This window comes from Acomys minous (assembly GCF_964271855.1).
Source record: "Acomys minous genome assembly, chromosome: 16".
NCBI lineage: Eukaryota > Metazoa > Chordata > Mammalia > Rodentia > Muridae > Acomys > Acomys minous.
The window spans coordinates 78,841,371-78,862,753 of record NC_140498.1 but is presented as its reverse complement, the minus strand read 5'-3'; the positions used below and the strand labels follow the sequence as shown (position 1 = coordinate 78,862,753).

The following is a 21,383-nucleotide window of genomic DNA, read 5'->3' as shown; positions in this document are numbered from 1 at the left end:
TGCCCCACTGCTGCTGCTATTGGGAGCAAAGATGGCATCACCCAGACATCACCCACCAGGGTGCCATGGTGGGCTTCTTTTTACTTAACATAATACATATTTTTTTTGTGTATGTGGGGACATGTGTGGAAATCAGAGGGTGACTTGGTGTGTGTGTGTGTGTGGGTCAGTTCTCTCCTTCCACCATGTGGGGAGCTGGGGATTGAATTCGGGTCGTCAAGCTTGGCAGCAAGCCCCTTTAACTGTTGAGCGATCTCAGTAGCCCCAGGGTGAACTTCTTTTCCCTTCCCAAGTGTGTCCAGTCTTCTGGCATTGCTGCATGGCCATCTACAAAGTTCTCCCTTGAGAACTGCACAATCAAGTGTTTAAAAAACTCCAAGTCCCCCTGCCCTCCTAATGCTTTACGTAACTTTACGATTGTGTGATTGGCTGTTATCCTGAACTGCATGTGACCTGGAAACTGCAGGTTGGACAATCACAAACTTTAGCCCATTCTCCCTGACCGTGGCGCACGCCCCCAAGAGTCAGGTGTGGGCTTCATTTCTACACAGTCCCAACTCATCTATCCGGCACTCTCCGTGACTCCTGATTGTTCTGGAAACTAACTCGGAGAAGAGAAAAGAATGTAATTGATGTTATTTTCCAAGGAAAGGGTTCTTGTCTTCCTTTCATGTGTGCTGCGTGACTTTCCCTGGGGAGAAATGAACAAATGTTCAGTCACTCTAGATGTGGTACAGTGATGTACAAACGTTATGGTTACAGTGCAAGCCTGGCTTGTGACTCAGTGAGGTTATTGGGGTTCCTTACAGGAGCAAAGATGGGGAGTTACTTATAGGAGTGTGGGTGACTCAGAGATAGATGCTGCATCACCTCAAGGTCCCACCCACTATAGGTAACAACCTTTTGGAGTGTCCCCTTCAGTTAGCCTTCCATCTGCTGTATACTCCAGCGTCTCCCAAGACCTTGTGCAGACGGGGTGCAGGAAGGAAGAACGGCTGGAACCCCAACTGTGGGTCCTGTGACTAGATTTTCTTTCTTTACACAAGTCATCCCATTACCTTAGCCTTAGCTATCACTGTTTTGCTGTGCTTATATATTGTTACCATGGCTACCGGCATCGTGTAGGTACCACGGCAGCCTCTGCTCTGTGATGGCCAATGATCACATCACACATGAAGGAAACTGCTTTACTCCTTCAATACATGTGGTTAGATCTGTGGAAGTCTGGCAAGATTAGTTGAGGATGTTTCCTTGATAATCAGCAAAAGCATGTTTTTAAAATTCGTGTCCTGCCATTAAATTTTAAATTAATGTGTGACTATTTATATGTGGGTGTGCCTGTGCTTGCAAATGTGTGGTGTGCCTGTGTGCAGGTGCACATGTATGTGTGTCGGTGCACATGTATGTCTGTGCATGTGGAAGCTGGAAGTCAGTCTCAGGTCTCATTGAGACAGGATCTCGCACTTGCTTGGGAGATGACTGATTCAGGCAGGCTGGCCCCGGCAGCAAGCCTAATGGAAGCTCTTGTTTTCACCTTCCAAAATCTGGGCTTATAGGCACACGCCACCACGCCTGGCTTTTTTTTAAAAATGTGCACTCTAAGAGCTGACCTCAGATCTTCATCCTTGCATGGCAAGAACTCCACTTGCTTGACCCGCCATTTGCGATCTTCCGATGGATGCTGCAGTTTGTTAGTGACGCACGTGGTGCAGGGAGACTGACAGTTGGCTCCCGCCTCGTCCATATGTCTGTTTTACTTTTCTGGGGCCCAGAGCTTTGGTGAGGGCTGTCCCAGTTGCTATGATGAGTGAACAGTACCTCTGATAGAAATAGAGGAGCCAGGAAGCGCAGCCTATTTTGTGGGAAGATGACGAATTCAGTTTTAGACATTTTGGAGTTGGAAGGAGGAGGGGGTTGGCATCCGGATGGAAGTTGCCTGATGCCTCGCTGCGGCTGCGGAGTCTAAATAACTCCCGGGGCGCCTGAAGTTACAGAACTGTTTTATTTTTTTTAATTAACCGATTTATTTATTCACTTTACATCCCAATCATAGTTCCCTCCCTCCCTCCCTCCTCTCTTCCCAGGCTCACCCTCTCTCCTTTTTCCCTGTGTCCCTTCCCTTCTCCCTCAGAAAAGGGACACCCCCTGCCCCCCACCCGCCACCTACCCATCCTAGCACATCTAGTGGAAATAGCACCGAGTGCATCCTCTACCACGGTGGCCTGGAAAGAGAGCCCCGCCCAAAGGAAGTGATCGAAAGCATGCAAGAAAGTCCTTGTCAGAGACAGCCCCCCCCCTCCCCTTACTAGGGGACCCACATGAAGACCGGGCTGCCCATTTGGAACATATATATATATATATATATATATATATATATATATATATATATATATATAGGGCCTGGGTCCAGTCTATATTTGATCCTTTGCTGGTGTTTTAGTCTTCGCAAGCCCCTTTCTGGGCCCAGGTTAGCTGGCTCAGTTGGTCATCTTGTGGAGATACTGTTCCCTCCGGGTCCTACTATCCTTTCTCCCACTCTTCCACAAGGCTCTCTGTGCTCCCACCCAACATTTGGCTGTGAGTCTCAGCATCCGTTTTGATCCACTGCTGGGTGGAGCCTCTCAGAGGACAGCTATGCTAGGCTCCCATCTGCAAGCGTAGCAAAGTGTTGTTAATAGTGTCAGGGGTTGGCTCTCTTGCATGTTGTGGCAGTGTTTTAGTTGGACATTCCCTCAATCTCTGTTCTTTCTTTATCCCTCTGCATCTTGTAGGCAGGGTAAATTTTGGGTCAAAGTTTTTGTGAGTGGGTTGGTGTTCCCCTCCCTGTACTAGGAGTCCTGTCTGTTTAGAAGGTGGACTCTTCAGTCGTCTTCATGTCAGCCACTAGTAGGGGTCTCAGCTAGAGTCCCCCATCCCCTATATCCTCCCTGGAGCTTACCCTATTGTCTCCATCTCTCATTTTCTACACCACTGAGGTTACAGCCCCCCCCCCCAACATGGATATGCTCAGCTTTTTACATGCTGGGGATTTGAACTCAGGTCCTCACACTTGCTCAGAGCTAAACTTCCCCACTGAGCATCTTTCCAGCCCCCCTAAACTCTCAACTACGAAAGTTAAAGATTTTGTGCATTTCTTCCTTTCCTTGACTGCTGTATGGCTGGGACACCTGCTTTCCCCGAAGAACGTGACCTACTTACGGCTTCACTTGAGCATAGCCAAGATGGCCTTGTTGCTGGATAGGTCAACATTTCTGGGATGTTCAGGTTTTTCCTACATGAAGTGATAATATTTGAGGCTCAGGGAAAAAAAAAAAAGCAAATGGTGTTTTTAGCTGTGTAGTGCAGCAATGATGCTGAGCCTGCTGGGTCTGTAGTCCCAGCTACTCAGAAGGCTAGAGCTGGACTGCAAGGTGAGGGCCAGCTCTACATAGCGAGTCCAAGCTTAGCCTAGGATTCAGAGTGAGTTTTAGACCAGCCTGGGGGAAATTAGTAGGGCTCTGTCTCATGAGAAAAAGAGCTGGTGGGCCAGAGATGGAGCTCAATTGTAGAATGCTCTCCAGTTAGTTGTGAGACCCTAACTACAGCCCACGGTACTGCAAAAACAAAGCAAACAAGTGAGCCCCAAAACCCAAATGCCAAAATACGAAGAAGCAGTTTGGCATGTCTCATGCTTTTCTGTGACTTACAAGGGCGCTGCAGATCAAATGCACAATGAAACGGGAGAAATGGAGATGCTACATCAAGAAGAGGGAGAAACCAAGATCCTTTGGCTATGGGGACCCTGGAAATATTCTAAAGTTCCCTCTAGAATTTTACATTCATTCGTTTAGTGTGTGCATGTGTGTGTGTGTGTGTGTGTGTGTGTGTGTGTGTGTGTGTGTGTATGTGTGTAGGTGCATATGTATAGGTGCATAGGTCAGAGGGAACTTGCAGGAGTCTGTTCTCTCTTTCCACGCAGGCTGTCAGGCTTAGGAACAAGTAACTTTTACCCACGGAGCCATCTCACCCACCCTAGATATGTAATTTTACCATCTGGAAAATAGACCCAATCCTCTACTGAAATAATGAGGTAATGAACGAACGAACGAACGAATGAATGAATGACAATGTCTTTCTCTCCTCTCTCCCCCACCCTAATTCTCTTTGGAACAGGGAAAAGATGCCGTTCCACCATGTAACCGCTGGCTTGTTGTACAAGGGGAATTACCTCAACCGATCTCTGTCTGCAGGCAGTGACAGCGAACAGTTGGCTAATATCTCTGTGGAAGAACTGGATGGTAAGGAGTTGCTTCATGAGGGCTTATTGGCCTCCCCAAAGCCATTTTTGGATAATTGGGTAGCTGCTCGGGGTGTTGGGAAGGCACTTTGGCTGTTGGAAAACCATTTTGTATATTGGGAAGCCAAGAAAGAGTGTTTCTCATTGGCCGTTGGGGCTAAGCACGGAGTAATGGGGGAGGAGTTCAGAGACATACTTTTGTTTAAATAGCTTTGTTGTGTGGGATGGACCTTGTGGCCTGAAAAATATATGATGAATGTGGTTACCTTGGATACTGATTGGGGGGTAAACTTACTTTTCTTTAAAAAACCTATTGTTGGAATCTTCTTGTGATGGTATATGTGTGTTAGCACTCCACTGAGGTAAGAGGATGAGGAGTTGATTAGCCAGGATTGCATGGCGTTGGTGTTGGGGGGAGGGAGAGGTCAAGGTCACTGTGTACTGTTTAATGAGATGCCGCTCTCAAAAAAAAAAAAAGCACAAAAACAAAAGACATATTTGTATACAGTTGGCAGGGTCTTTATAACCAGAATTACCCTGTTCTCTTTATTGTCATTTATAGTGGAGTGCTTCTGCAGGGAAGGCTTAAGCCCTGCTTATTGCTGTCTCTTGACTTGGGGCCATGGTACTTTGAATGCTGCCCAAATAAGAATCATCTGGAAGCTTCATCAAGGTGGGGAACAGGCAGCAATTATCTTAATTGCCTCCGTTCTTGTGTAACACAGCGCATCCCTGAGTGCCCGGACAAGGGTTCAGGATGGAAATTTATCCTGGGAACGCAGTGGCCAAATTCATCTTCAGGATGCTGTCCCATTGTATTTTGGACAAACCCACACTCTTATTGAACACACGCACACACACACTCACCCCAACAAACAACCAGAGGGAATCAGGACTTCCTAATCTAAAGAGTGAGGTTGGTCCAGTCGACGACACTTGCTGAGACCAAACCAGAATAGATTTTCCGAAAGGGATTGCGTCCCAGCAACATGATTTTACTACACAAACCCGAATTCTGCTTCGACTACAGAGAAGTTAAAACTACTCCAGATGGCCCCATGTCTTCGTTTCTAAGTGTCAGGTTCAGATCTGCGGCGTTTTTATATGTGCATTATTAGCGAGCTGAATTCCTCACCAGCACTCTTCTTGGGCCAAAACCCAGCTACAGTTGCTTGAGTGTGGGCAGGAGGCAAGGGAAGCAAAGATGACAGGCTATTGGCAGATCCCCCCCCCCCCCCCGTTTCTATTACCATCTTGTTTGCATGCTTATTGCGATGCTCGGTTTGCACACAGATGACCAGTAAAGCAGCAGGGACTCGTGGGCTGCATCCATGACCATACTAGGAAAGGTCCACATTGTTAGGGATGTAGCTCAGTGACAGGACAGTTGTCAGGCATGTAGAAGGTTCCGGTGTCTCAAGATTACAGAGAGAAACAGGCAGAGGAGAGGGAAGAGGGAGGGAGAGAGAGAGAGACCCATGCATACACACCCACTTACCCACAGGAACATCTGTTTACCACATCATCTCTGAGCAGAGGCTGTTGGCCTGAGAAGTGAGTGATGCCCTGGGACCTTGTCACCTTCTGTTGGTGACAGGATATGTGGAAGCATAATACATAAGCAGGAGAGCTCTGCTGTCTCCATGGCAAGCCCACGTTTGCAACCACGAACAGGAATGACTCCATGCCCGGATGGTGTCTTAGTCCATTTGAACGGCTATAACAAAACACTGCAGTCAGGTTGACCTATAAACCACAAGAAGTTATTTCCCATAGCTTGGGAAGCTGGGAGTATAATATCAAAGTGATACCTGAGTGTTCTCAGTGGTTCAAAAAGATAAATTAATGCCCTTGGGCCTCTTTTAAAGGAACATGGATGCCATTCATGAGGGTTTTCTCTTTCTGTTTACCTAATCCAAAGACCCCGCCTCGTTATTTAGATAATATGGATTCCTAATAGGAGTTTTGAGGAAACACAACATTAAGAATGTAGGAGGCATATTTGAGAGGTGAAGAGAAGCCCAGATTTCCCTCCACTCCTGCAACGTTTATGACTGGAATGCTACAGTGTGTGAGTGTGAGGGAGATTTTTTTTGCTTCTAGTTTTGTAGAACCCTGTGGTGACTTGAATCTAACATGTTCCCCACCAGCTCATTCTTTTAATTTTTCTTCCCCTCTCTTTTGTTACATTAACTATTTTATTTTGCTTCATAAAATAAAGAATAATTATACAGGGGCCTGAGTATATGACTCAGTAGAGTTATATTATTCTACCACCCCTGCCCTGTCTTTTACAGTTAATTCACGTATACTTAACAAGCTTTTGTTTCGTAGCGGAGCCTTTGGATCTAATTATTTGACTACATTTTCACAGACCTGACTTTTCTGCTCATGGTCACCATCTCATTGGGTTATGTAATATTGAATTATTGCAAATATATAAACACAACAAATTCTTGGTAGGTTGGTGGGAGCGGGAGCAGATGCCCTGGTGTGATGAACAATCCACTTAACTAGAGGTGCGTGTTCAGCAGTTTTTTCCGAAGGTTCTACAGCGAGAAGGGAGAATGTTGATAAATTTACCGCATTTGGTTGTTAAAGAAGGTTAATAGGAGAAGTTGCTGTGGCCTTGCCTTCTAGTACCTGCATTTACATGTGTCAGTGTATTTTATCTTTTAAGAGTTATTGAATTTTATCTCTTAAGCTTTATTCCCTGCCCCCTCTCTTTCTCTTCCTCCCTCCCTCCCTCCCTCCCTCCCTCCCTCCCTCCCTCCCTCCTTCCCTGTGCACTCATGTACTTGCCTATGTGTATGTGCATGTGTGTGCAGGTGCCTGTGGAGGCCAGAAGAGGGCACCAGATCCCCAGAGCTGGGGGTACAGGTTGTGAGCCGCCCAGTTTTGGTGCTGAGAACTAAACTTGGGTCCTCTGCAAGATCAGAATATGCTCTTTAACCTCAGATATTTTGTTATACAGGTATTTAAACAAAGAGTTTAAGTCCACATAGTCATGACTTTTTTTTTTTTTCTTTCTCTTTGGGTGGTTCAAATCCAGGGCCTTGTGCATGCTAGCCACTGCTGGACTTTTGCAGGCTCATGCATTGAGTTGTATTTCTCCACTTGTGCTGTTTTGGGAGGATGTCAAACCTTTAGTGGTTGGAATGTGGCTGTTAGAAGTAGGTCACTAGCAGTAGGTCGTTATAGGTGATCTACCTACTGGTTCCTGTTGTTCCATCTGCTTCATGCACCATGATATGAATAGCCTCACTCCCCCACTCCCATGGCCATGAGCTTAGCTTCTCCATCAGGCTTTCTCTGCCATGTGGACCAAAACCTGCTGTAAGAACTCGGAGAAAGACACAGTCCCCTAGGCTTAGTTGCATTAGGAACTTGGAGTGTCCCACAGTAAGCACACATGGCCATGGTAACTGGACAATGCCACCTGTACGTTTTGGGTTGTTCATGTGTGTGTGTGTGTGTGTGTGTGTGTGTGTGTGTGTGTGTGTATGTGTGTGTGTGTGTATGGTTTTGGGTAGTTCTTATGTGTGTGTGTAGGTGTGGTGTGTGTGTTTTGGGGGTGATTATGCATGTGTGTGCATGTGCATTTGGAATACAGAAGAAATACTCAACTGTTGCGCCTCAAGATGTTCACACCTTGTTTTCTTGATACAAGCAGGTGGGCTGGTCAGCCAGTGACTGCCGGGAGTCCTCTTGTCTCTGCCTCCCCAGTACACGCCACCATGCCCTGTTTTTCTTTTACTCGATTCTGAGGATCAACTTCCGATAGTCAGGCTTCTATGACAAGGACTTCGATGACTGAGCTATGTCCCCAGCCGCGTTTTGGGTGACCTTGAGTTTGAGATCACTACTCTGGTGAACTTTGGCAGTCATCTGTGGTTTCAACTCTGTAAGCACCAACACTGGGCTGTTCACAACCTGCACCCCCAGATCTAGGGACCCGGTTCCCTTTCCTCCCTCGTAACAATTCCCTTCATAATCAGGAGGTGATTTCTCAGAGACTTAGAACAAGCAGAAACTTCCCTGCAGTTAATGTGGGCTTCTGCTATGGCAACTCTTTATGGCTCTAAAGACTGCTGGCTGGTGTTGGGCCCTCCTTCCCTGCTGTCTCCTATATAGGCTCCTTGCTGAGATCTACCTCCACTAACCCCCCACCCCTCGGGGGAACCATTCTTGGGAAAGCTATAAAACAAACAAGCGTACTGCTGTTTCAACAAGGCTTGGGCATCCTGACTGAACCTGAGTGTACCTATTCAGTAGACACAGGAACTGGCAGGAGTTGTAACTACCCTCCAAGTGCAGATTGTGTGTGTGTGTGTGTGTGTGTGTGTGTGTGTGTGTGTGTGTGTGGTCCCTGGTTGGGAGAAACCAGCAATTTATGACTCAAGGATTGCCTGGTGAAGATGATGCGTTTGTCCTTCAGGATGGTAAGCTGGACTCAGCCTGCAGAAGGGCCATTTATTTTCTGATGGAAAAGTCATTCTTTTTTATTTATTTATTTATTTATTTATTTATTTATTTATTTAGCCAAGGTGAACACTGAGCTATGACTCTTCTTGCTTTACTGCACACATTCTGGGGCTCTGGGCATGACAGTGGAGATGTGCTCTGAGTGCTGAGCAGACAGGCGGGGGGTCTGATCACCAGCTATCAAGCATCGGTTCACATGCCTACAGACTGGATCTCGGGGGAAGAAGACAGATTTCAGAGGGGTTGTGTAGTTGCTCTATTCCTGGGTTGCCTGATGTGAAAGTTCACTCACTTTAGGGCCACTTGTGTATCCCTAGGAGACAGGCAGTATGGCACATAGGCTGGGCATGTTGGATGCTGATGGTCATTACAGCATCCTTTATGAAGCTGGCTGTGTTGGCATTTTACATTTCTGTTGCTCTGAGCACAATATTGAAGAGAACAACGTGAAAAAAGAAGAGAGTCATTTGGGCTCATGGTTTCAACTGAAAGACCGTCATGTCAGGGCAGGCATGACGGAGCAGAGCAGCGAACATTCAGGAAGCATGGAGAATGTAACAAGAAAGAACTAGGGATATTTAACCATCAAGGACCTCTCTCCAGTGACCTGCTTACGTTAGCCGGGTTTCTACATCCTGAAGTTTCTAGAACCTCCCTGGAATGGTGGTTTTTAATTGTCAGTACCACACAATCTACAACCGCCTGGGAAAGATGGCCCGAATAAGGGATTGTCTTCTTTTCATTGAGTTGACCATTGCCTATAGGGATTGACTTAATAAGTTAATTGACATGGGAGTATTCAGCCCACTGTGGGTGGCACCATTTCCTAGGCAAGGGGAAAACTGGCCTGCATAGTTGGAGAAATTAAGCTGAAGATTAGCAGGCAAGTGAGCATGTACTGTGGATGTGATCTGAGTAGCTGTCTGAAGCTCCTGCCTTAACCCACAGTGCAACTTGGACTTGTCAGGTGAAATAAACCCTTTTCTCCCATAACTGCTTTCTTATCACAGCATTTTATCACCGAAATGAGGCAGAAGTGGGGTCATTGATGTGATAGACTTTACTGTATGGCTTTTTATGCCACCAGCTGAGGACCAAACGTTGAATACATGAGCCTTTTTTGGGGGGGCTACATTGCTTGTTCAAAACCATAGCAGTTGAGGACCATTCCCTGCTCGCCTCCTCCTCACGCTATATCAGCTGCAGCCTCCTGCTTGTGGGTAGCCACGGAGACAGCTTCCGCATCTAGATGAAGATGTTCATCAGTGATAGAATGCCTTTGTTTCCATGTTCTAGCCCAAAGTGTCTAGCCCAAAAGAGCCCAAAGACTCAAAGTGTCTATGAGTGTGGGGGTCAAAAGAACCACAGACTAAACAAGTCACCTCAAGCTATGGTTCCTTCATGGGAAATGTCTCCTTCTTCTCTTTAAACAAGCTTGGGAGAGAATAATGCGCCAACTTGGCCACATTGGAGTTGGAAATTACTCAACAAACTGGAAACATGGATCAGTGGGGATGCTTGTTCCCTCACTTGTGCCTGCCCAGTCATCCACTGCTATTTAGATAAGTCTACTTTTTGGTACTGTAGCAGGGTACCCGGAGTTTGTTTTTCTTAAAGTTTTCAAGGGTACAGCACGGGCTGTGTCCCAGTAAGGGCTCTGGGCTATATGGCAGCAGAGTGGTGGAGGCATCTGTAACAGGAAAGGATCACAGAGTTTCATAAATGTGTACTAACTGTCGTCAGTAATATTGACATCATTTCTTTCTAGAAGGTGGTCATGTCTGTGGGGTGGAGCTGGGGATCCCATAGCCCCTCCCTACAGGGCTGTCCACCTCCTTTCTTCTCTGTCCCTTCTTGTCCTTCCTGTTGCCAAAGACGTTTGGCTATTCCTTCAACACAGGACCAATCTAGTTTACATTTATTGCCTGGAGTTAACACTGTATAGAACACAGCAAGCTATGGGTGCAGTTAATCCCAGTCTTGTTTTCCCCACATGAGCGGCTGGCGTGGGTTTGGGAAGCTGGTGGATGCTGAAGGCAGTTGCTGTCAACAAGGCTGTGATTTACTGATCTCTGTTTCCTGATGGGACCAACGATGGTGGTGGGCAAAGTCTTCCTTCTCTGTGAATCAAGGTAGTGCCAACAGCAGGTGGGAACTTTATCACATCTTTGGTATTCTGATTAGGAAAAAAATTCTTCTGACCTTCTGATGTGTGTTCATGTCTCAAAATAACACTTTTATTATTCCCTTTAAAAATGGATGTAAATTAATTGTACAGATGTGTGGTTTTCAGTATAATGTTTCCATGCATGTGTGTTGTATTTTTATCACACTCAACCATCTCATCCAAAATGAATGTTTCCTTGTGCATGTGCACATGTGAAGGCCAGAGGTCAACCTTGATCATTCCTCAAGTCCTGTCTACCTTGATTTTCGAGATCAGGCTCTTCTACCAGCTCACCAAAAAAGGCTAGGATGGTATCATAGTTAGTTTTTTGATAATGACACAAATCTATACATACTTGGGAAGAAGGAATCTAAATTGAGGAACTGCCTCCATCATACTGGTCTGTGGATCCACTGTGAGCGGAGCCATCCCCGGGAAGGTGTGTCTGGCTTGTATAAAATAAGTAGCTAAGTAAGTGGGGGGGGGGTGGGGGTGGGAGGGGGTGGGGGGGGGAGAGAACCAGTAAGTAGTGCTCCTCTGCAGACTCGGCTCCAGTTCCTGCCTTCAGGTTTCTATCTTGACTGCCTTCCCTGACTTCCATAAATGATGAGCTGTATAAGCTAAGCAAATCCTTTCCTCTCCAAATTGCTTTTGGTTAGAGTGGTTTACCACAGCAACAGAAAGAAAACTAGAGTGTTTGGCTGACCACCGAGCTCCTGTGTTTTCCTCCCCGGTACTGGGGTTATAAGCCCATGCCTCAACATACAGTCTTTTCGACATGTGTTCTGGAGCTCAAACTCAGGTCTTCATGCTTGCAAGGCAGGCACTTTACTAGCTAGCTAAGCTTTCTTCCCAGCTCTTCTTTAAAAAATTATTTATTTATTTATTATGTATACAATGTTCTGCCTGCATGTACACCTGAAGGCCAGAAGAGGGCACCAGATTTCATTATAGATGATAATGAGCCACCATGTGGTTGCTGGGAATTGAACTCAGGACCTCTGGAAGAGCTGCCAGTGCTCTTAACCTCTGAGCCATCTCTCCAGCCCCCAACCCTTCTTTTCATATGCATAAATACTTACATAAAAATTACATACTATTTGCATTTTAAAATTTACAGAGGCTATAAAATATAGTGACAATATAGTCAGTATTTTACTTAATTTTTAAATATTTATCTTATTTTTAATTGTATGTGTGTGTTGGTGTCTTTGTGTGGGTGTGCACGCATGAGTGCAAGTACTCATGGAGTCCAGAAGAGGGCATCAGATCTCCCGTAACTGGAATTACAGAAATTACAGCTGCCTGATGTGAACGCTGAGAGCTGAACCTGGGTCCTCTGCAAGAGCAACACGTGCACTGAACCATCTATCTAGCCCAGTTCATCTAGATTTTAAGATTCTGAAGCACATGTTTTCTCTTTATTCTCTTCTCTTAATACACATGCACAGGCACACATGTGTGAGTGCACACACACACACACACACACACATACACACACACACACACACACAAATACACTCATGCACACTCGGCCATATAAGCTGAATGTGGATGCAGTGGCATGTGCCTATTAATCCCAGCAATTAGGGGACCAAGGCAGGTAGATATCCTGGGCTACAGAGTGAGTTCAAGGCCAGCCTGGGCAAGTCACTGAGACACTGTCTCAAAATAAAAATTAGAAAGAAGCCCAGGGTCCAGTCAGCAGCAGGAGCACTTCTCTAGAGCACATATCCCAAACTCTATGCTCCAGCCCCAGGACCACAGTGCACTCTGTCGCAATACACATACTTACTTTTATTGTGTTCTCTCTGTGTGTAGAGGGTTTGCACACATGCCAAAGTGCTAGCATGGAGGTCAGAGAGTAACTTGTGGGAGTAGATGCTCTCCCTCTTCCATGTGGATCCCAGGGATCGAACTCAGATCATGAGGCTAGGTAGCAAGTGCCCCTACTTGACAAGCCATCTTGACATTCCAGTTGTTTTGAAAGTACTGTTTTCCTTTGTAGTTGTCTTTTGTTTTTGTTTTTTGTTTTTAAATGAGAGGAATCCAGGAGTGAGATGACCGACCTTGTCCAAGGTCATCTAGGTAGCATTTGTTAGAACTGGTTACCTGGTTTCAGAGCCTCTCTATTCCCGCCCCCCCCCCCGCACCCCTTGTTTAAACATTTATGCTCTGAATACTCTTCCCTGCTAGATGGGGCTCTTTGTGCCTTCCTTGCAACCGTCATGTTGCTGTCATACACATCACTGCCACCCCTGGTGACACACAGGTGAACACTGGCTGATTAATCAGACTTTCAGTGGGTGGAGAGATATTTTTAAAGCTCAGGATGAACCCAGCATGCTCCTAACCAGGAGCAGAGCACTGTGGGCTGCGATGGACAGGGGTGGGCAGAAAGGAGGTTGGGCCCATCACACTGAGCCGTGACAGCATTCTCATCCCGCTCAACTGGCCCCATATTTTCTTAGAAAGACAATTTTCCATTTTGTTTCTCCTCTTCCTGCTGTGTTCTCTCTCTCTCCCTCTTTCCCTCTCTCTCTTCCTCTCTTTCTTTCTTTCTTTCTTTTTGTATTAACAATTATACCCAGGCTTCCTGCATGTTATAAAAGCACTATACCCCTGATCCCGACCCTAAGCCACTTACTGGGTGATTCTAGGCCAGCACTCTATTACTGAGTCCTGCTTTTGTTAATTACGTTGAAACAGGGTCTCACCAAGTTGCTCAGGCTGAGCTTGAACTCATGACATAGTCAAGGCTGTCCTCGAACTCATGATCCTCCTGCCTCAATCTTGTTGGTAGGGTAGGATTGCAGGCTTGTTACCACTTTGTGTGGCTATTCTACCTTGATCTCTTAAGATATTTATTTACTTTATGCATAGTGTATATGAGTGTTTTGCCTGCATGTATATATGTGCACTGTGTGTCTATCTGTCTTTGTCTCTCTCTGAGTCTGTGTGTGTGTGTGTGTGCGCGCGTGCGAGTGTGTCTGGTACCTGTAGAGGTAAGAAAAAGGCATCTCCTTCTGGAACCAGAGGTAAAAACAGTTGTGAGCCACTATGTATGTTCTTGGAACTGAACCTTGGTCCTTCGAAAGAATAACAAATACCCTTAGCTGCGGAGGAGCCATACTCTTCTTTTGATTGTTGACTTTTTCCTTTTTTTTTTTTTTTGAGGCACTTGCTTCTAAAGAGAGGGTCTTAAGTGTCAGAGAGAGAGAGAGAGAGAGAGAGAGAGAGAGAGAGAGAGAGAGAGAGAGAGAGAGCGCACTTTGAAGAGAGACCTTAAGTAAATGCAAACATTCTTGCCACAAGATGAGAACGCTGCAGCTTTTCTCTGAAGGGTGACAGCTCACATGTCTCCATAAAAGACACACAGTAATTCACATCTTCCCATTGTGAGTGGGATGGCTGGATGGATAGACAGATCTGCTCCTGGGCTGGGAGTTGGCTTCACAGCTGTGTGATTTTTTTTTCCTTCCCTCTAGCAGAGCCTTATTCTTGGAATCTTGGATTGCTCAGCCTTAGGGGAGGTGTTTTGTGGAGAGCCGTGGAGCAGAGGACTGGGCTGGACAGTTTTTTGTCAACTTGACACATGCTAGGATGGAGCCTCAATTGAGAAAATGCCTTAGTGAGATTGGGATAGACAGACCTGTGGGGGCATTTTCTTTATTAGTGATTGATGGGGGAGGGCCAAGCTTATGGTGGGTGGGGCCATCCCTGGGCTGGTGGTCCTGGGTTCTATAAGAAAGCTGGCTTAGCAAGCCATGGGGAGCAAGCCAGTAAACAGCACCCCTCCATGGCCTCTGCATCAGCTCCTGCCTCTGGGTGCCTGTCTAGTTTCCGTTCCTGTTGTGGTGCCCTTTGATGGTGTACTGTGATGTGGAAACACAAGCCAAATAAACCCTTTCCTCCCCAACTTGCTTTTTGGTCACAGTGTTTCATGACGCTAGAGAAACTGGAACCAAGACAAGGGCTGGACTGGAGAGATGTCTCAGCGGTTAAGAACATTGCTTGTTCTAGCAGAGAACCAGAGAACCCGAGTTCGATTCCCAGTGTCCACATGGTTCCTCACAATTATCTGCAACCCCGCTTTCAGTGGATGCAGTCTCTCAGAAATCCAGGCAGGAAAAAAAAATATACAGAAAAGGAACACCACCACCACCAACAAAAAAAAAACCTTTAAGCCGGGCGGTGGTGCACACCTTTAATCCCAGCACTCGGGAGGCAGAGGCAGGCAGATCTCTGTGAGTTCGAAGCCAGCCTGGTCTATAAAGCGAGTCCAGGACAGCCAAGGCTATTATAGAGAAGCCCTGTCTCACAAACAAAACAGAACAACAACAACACAAACAAAAACAAAAGACAAGGGCTGACTCTGAGGTGCCCTGCTTCTAGGGTCAACCCTTAGGAAACTGCTGCTGAAGACTGCTGGTTGATTTCCTGCATCAGCTTTGAACGTGCATCCTGCAGCTATGGCCAGGAAGGAAATTTGAGTGTTCTCCCACAGACTCCGAGACTTTCTCGTTTGGCATTGGCATTCTCCAGGCTTCTGAAAGTGATTGAGATATCTCTTATGATAAAAGAGGAAATCATGAACCACAAAAGCTATCAGCATAGAAATAGAAAGAAAATTTCACGGAGAAGCAAGAGAGGGGGAGGAAAAAAAAAGTGATGTTCGCCTAAACTTAGTAAGTTTGCTGTGGCGGCTCGGAGTTAGGGATGACTGCTGGTCTTGTAGCTCTGCTCTGCTCCTAACACCCAGGTCAGGCGGCTCACAACTGCCTGTAAGTTCCGCCCCAGAAAACCCAGCACCACCTCCTTCTGGTCTCTGCCTGTGCATGCATATATATGCACCACGCACACACACATATGCACAGATACATATATGTACATACATACATAAGAACAATAAAAATTAATCTGTTAAATTAATGTTACCATGAAAGAGCCTTAACTTGGACTCCCAACTTCCAGTGGATGGGGATAAAAAGGTTAATTACCTCCATCCAAAGACAGCCTTAAAGCATTCTGTAACAGACTTTCCTCATCTGTGTGTGTGTTTTTTTTTTTTAAACGTAGACCTCTTTTGTTCTACAGTCAAAAATAACAAGCCTGAGGGTATTCTGTATTGCCACTTCAGATATAGCAATAATATTTTATTTTTGTCTCATTCTTAACTCTTTGAGGATTGCGTGTATGTGTGTGTGTGTGTGTGTGTGTGTGTGTGTGTGTGTGTGTGTGTGCACCCATGTATACATATGTGCAGGTATGTGCAGACGTTAATGTCATATGCCTTCCTTGATTGTTCTCTGCCTTACAGTTACTTATTTTATTTTTGAGCATTTCATAGATGAATACAAAGGCTTTTTCGTTTTTGTTAGTTTGTTAGTTTTTTTTTTTTTTAAGGCAGGGTTACTCTGTGTAGCCTTGGCTGTCCTGGAACTCACTTTATAGACCAGGCTGGCCTTGATGGAAAAAAAAATCTGCCTGCCTCTGCTGGGATTAAATGTGTGCACCACCATGCCTGGCTGAATATAAAGCATTTTAGTCATATCCACTACCAATTCCTCCTGGACTTTTCAACAAGTTTTCTTCCCAGCTACTTTTGCCACCTCCTCCTCCTCCTCCTCTTCCTCCTCTTCCTCCTCCTCTTCCTCTTCCTCTTCTTCTTCCTCCTCCTCTTCCTCTTCCTCTTCCCACTGAACCTTATTAGCACTGTCCTCATGTGTATGGTGCAAAGGTTAGTCACTGGGGCATGGGTGACAAACCATGGTCCCATTCCTGGAGAAAACTAAATTTTCCTCCCCTAGAAGCTGTCAAGTGACAATAGCTCTTTATCTGAGAGTTTATGTGCCGTCTCCTCCATCTATGCTGGAATGTTGGCTGGCTTGATCTTGCACATGCAACCACAGCTGCTGAGTTCACGAAGGCAGCAGCCACATTCTACCCAGAGGGTGTTGCTTCTAAGCAGTCTTTTTCATCCACTTTATTTTTGAGACAGGGCATGTCTCTCAAGGGCTCTGACGGTCTGTACCTTCCCAGTGCTGAGGTTACAGTCATGTGCTACCACACCTGCCTTTGTATGTGTGTGCTAGGGATCTGAATTCAGGTCCTGACGCTGACATGCTAAATGCTTAACCACTGAACCATCTCCTCTTGAATCCTTGAGTGTATTTAAAAATGTGGTTCCACTTAATGATGGTTTGCTGGAGGTGATCCTCAATGAGGGAAGAAACGCAGAGAGATGAGGATACATTGAATTTAGAAAGCCTTCTCATAAAGCTCATTTATTAATGCCATCTATGTCTACCCCCCTGGCTGCAGATTGCTGGCAGGGTAGGGATCTTGGTATGTTAGCTTTCTGTTACTGTATCACAATGTTTGAGACAAATAAGATAATGAAAGGATGTTGCCAGAGATATGGCTTAGCACTTAAGAGTACTTCTTGCTTTTTGCAGTGGACAGAAGTTCAGTTCCCAACACCTGCAGGGTAGCAAATATCTGTCTGTAACTCCAGTTCTAGAGTATCTGATGCCCTCTTCTGGCCTCAGGGGGTATTGCATGCACATGATACACGTATGTACATACATACATACATACATACATACATACATACATACGTGCTGATCAGCTCATAGTGACTGGGAAGCAAAATGGAGAGAGATGAAAGAGGCCAGTGTCCCATAATTCCTTTCATGGGCACTCTACCAATAAGCTAAAACTTCCTACCTCTTACAGATTTCCACCTCCTTCCAATAGCTCCAAGCTGAGGACCAAGTCTTTAGCACTTGGGCAAATGGGGGTAATAATAAATAAAAACCACACAGCTTGATGTGAGCGTTAAAGCATTAACTTGGCTTGAGACAGTTGAAGAGAACATTATTGACTGGGATGGAGAGATGGCTGAGCAATTGAGTTCAGTGTCCAGGACCCACATCAGGCAGCTTACAACTGCCTATCTCCAGGGGAGCTGATACCCTCTTCTGGCTGCGGTAGGCACCTGTATTCATCTACTCCCCCCTCCCCACACAATCTAAAAAAGGACTTAACAGTTGTTTCTTATAAAATTACTTTTATATTATTTGCAGGGAAAGATTCATTTTCACCAGAAATGCCGCCTCATCAATCTATTGAGGTCATTAAGCGCTCTATCTAACTAAATGAGTTAACCTGCTGAGTAGAATTACCCAACATTATCCATCTGGATGCAGAAGGGGGTTTGCCAAAGTCCATCATTTTGATGTTGGCTTTGTTGGTACCAATGCGTTTCTCCTCATACTAATTGGCTCTCACTAGGTTCAACTGTTTTGGGAACAATCAAAGATATAATATTAGCAACATGTTTTAGGAGGGCTGTCTCACCCACCTTCACTCTTTACAGCACCACCTCAAGTCACTTAAAATCAGGTGATGGGTTGGGATACTGCCATTGACAATATTGTTTTCTATCAAGATGGTTATTTCAAAGCCAGATCTGTAATGTCAGTACTCAGGTGGCTGAGGTTGATGAGTTTAAGGTCTCGGATTCATTGTGAGACATCATGTCCAAAATTAAAACACAGCAACAAAATCAGAAACTCCAAAGCATGCTGGATATAAGAACACCAGGTCCTCTGAGAGGTTTGTCCAAAGGGAGTTAGGTGTGCCTGATGATTCGCTCTCTAATGAGGTAGGGCTGAATTGATGATGGTCGGTGATTTAGCAGGCTTAGAGGCTTGGTGACCTTTGATGACATTTCAGTGCTTAATGGGTTTTGATTTGTATTATGTGGATCATAGCACAGATTTCTTAGCACAGCTATGTTAGTTAATAATATAAAATTGGCATGTAGCAAATGCCCAATGTGTAGCCACGATAAGGCTGGGGACACCTGCCTAGAATCTTCCAGGAAGGGCTTAGGGTGTTGCTCCAGCATTAGAGCATCTACCTAGTGTACAAGGTTTCATCCCTAGTGCTTCACATATGTGTGTATATCCACACAACTTTCTCCCAACCCCCCACAACAATTTTGTTTCTTCTTCCTTTACTCTTTTTTTTTCAAGACAAGAGTTCTCTGTGTAGTCTTGACTGTCCTGGACTCACTTTGTAGACCAGGCTGGCCTCGAACTCACAGAGATCCACCTGCCTCTGCCTCCCAAGTGCTGGGATTAAAGGCGTGCGCCACCACATCTGGCTTGCCATACTCTTTATCTACCTTTTTATTTTAGTTTTGGGAGATGGACTCTCATTATAGAGCAAAGGCTGGCCTCTACATCACTATGTAAGCCACGTTAGCTTCAGACTTGCAATCCTTTACATCAGCCTCTGGGATTAAAGTGCTGGGATTACAGGTGTGTATCACCATGGAGTACCCTCTTCCTTTTCCTCCTCCTCCTCTTCTGCCTCCTCCTCCTCATTCATCATCATTACCTTCACCGTCATCCTCATTATCTTCATCCAACATCATCATCTTTACCACCATTGTCATCATCTTCCTCCTCCTCTTCCTCCTTCATCATCATCATGACAATACTGCCCAGGATTATCACTCCACATTATAGCAAGTATTAGGTCTTTACAGGACAAAGTGGAATATTACCCAGGATCTTATACTGGTGTCCTGTCTAGACGGGCCAACTTCAGGCCTTTTGTTAGAGAGGTTGTCATTGCATGAAAGGATCATTACACCCCCTGCCAGGATTGTCTGTCTTTTATCTCTTACTTCATGTGGACATCTTACCCTCTTCCAGAACTCAAGCCTTAGAAAGTTTTTTTTAATGGCTTCTCTTGTTGGCGTGGAGGATAAGAGTCTAAATTGCTAAAGGAAATCTGGGTTTGGTGGCATATACCTGGAGCTCCAGGAGACTAAGACCAAGAGTTGATGCCAATTTGGGCTACCTATAGAGAACTTGTCTTGAAAAACCAATAGTGGGCTGGAGAGATGGCTCAGTGGTTAGGAGCACTGACTGCTCTTTCCAGAGGACCTGAGTTCAATTCCCAGCGTCCACATGGCAACTCATAACTGTCTGTAACTCCAACATCTGACAGCTTCACACAGACATACATGTAGGCGAAACACCAATGAACACAAAATAAAAACAAATAAATTAAAAAAAAAAGAAAGAAAGAAAGAAAAGCCAAGAGCTGAGAATGTAGCTCAGTGCAAGAATGCTGGCTTAAGTTGCACAGTGCTATTGATGAGATTCGTGGTGCCACCTAAATAAATAAACAGCTGGCTAGAGAGTAAAGATGAGAACAAAATTAGAAGGACTACATCTGGGATGGACTGCCCCTACAGACGGAATCAGGCTCCTCTAGGACTTTGCTTTGAGACAGAAAATCAGATCTTCCACGTCCTTAGCTGAGAACGTATCTGTCTCACAAAACTTACTCTATGAGTTGAGGGAGAGGTGGCAAAAGAGAGATGGAGAGACTATGTGATGCTTTAAAAAATCATTTATTTTATGTTCATTGGTGTCTTGCCTGCGTGTATGTTTGTGGGAGAGTGTCAGAATCCTTGGACCTGGAGTTATAGACAGGTGTGGGCTGCCACGGGGATGCTGGGAATTGAACCCGGGTCCTCTGGAAGAACAGCCATTGCTCTTAACCGCTGAGCCGTCTCTCCAGCCCAATGATGGTTCTTAGTTTTAATATCAATTTGCCCACAGATAGAATCACCTGAGTATGGAGACTCGATTAAGAAACTGTCCTGATTGTTTTAATTGGAGTGGGAAGACCCACCCCACATGGGGCTAGCACCTTCTGGTAGCACCTTCAGATTGAAAAAAATGTGTGTCAGAGAAAAGGTTATGGCAGAAGGGAGGTTATTTGCCTGTAGTCTGCTTGGCCTCATGCCCATAGCCAAGCTGATTTACCCTGCTGCTGCTGCTGATTCCTTTGCTGATGTCAGAATCAGCATATCCCAGCTTTCATCACTGTCTAAGGACTAGCAAGCTCTCCAGGAACCTTGCAGGTTTTTGACACCAGACTGGGACTGCTGAGGCACCCATCCTGTGCATGGAGTAACCACCAGGTTCAGGGTGTCTCCAGAGAGACCCCCACTATAGGACTAATCTGATGGCTGAGGTACTGAGTCTCAAGGAATGAGCAACCCTTAGGTTTTCAGCCTCCCAGAGGTGAGACAATTATTGTTACTATTTTAATGTAAGCTGATTTAATACAACAACAACAACAACAACAACAACAACAACTTCCCTCTCTTCTTCATCATCATCACCATCATCATCATCATCATCATCATCATTACTACTATTTTGCTGGTCCTAGAGAATCCTGACTCATACTAATTGTAATACCTGGAGTGATTTTGAAGACACAGAGTGAGTGAATTTCTCTAGTGGGCTCGATGGTATTAGGGAGAAGTTTGGGCTCCCATGGAAAGAGACTTCTGTTCCAATTGAAATGTCTTGACAAGGGCCAAACTTTACTCTTGTTCAAGGGTGTAATGTTCACAGA

The 21,383-nt window shown here is 45.4% G+C and overlaps 1 protein-coding gene across 4 annotated transcripts in view; it reads left to right on the top strand.

Annotated features, from left to right (window-relative positions):
- Positions 1–21,383, top strand: part of CALN1 (calneuron 1) — a 516,312-nt gene that overhangs the window by 106,610 nt on the left and 388,319 nt on the right. For all 4 annotated transcript variants that reach the window (XR_014775545.1, XM_084762578.1, XM_084762577.1 and 1 more), the window contains one exon: positions 4,153–4,277. Coding sequence is in view for 3 of the 4 variants with exons in the window: in XM_084762578.1 (XP_084618704.1) it covers positions 4,153–4,277 (125 nt within the window). In the remaining variant the exon portion in view is untranslated. The remainder of the gene's footprint in view (positions 1–4,152; positions 4,278–21,383) is intronic.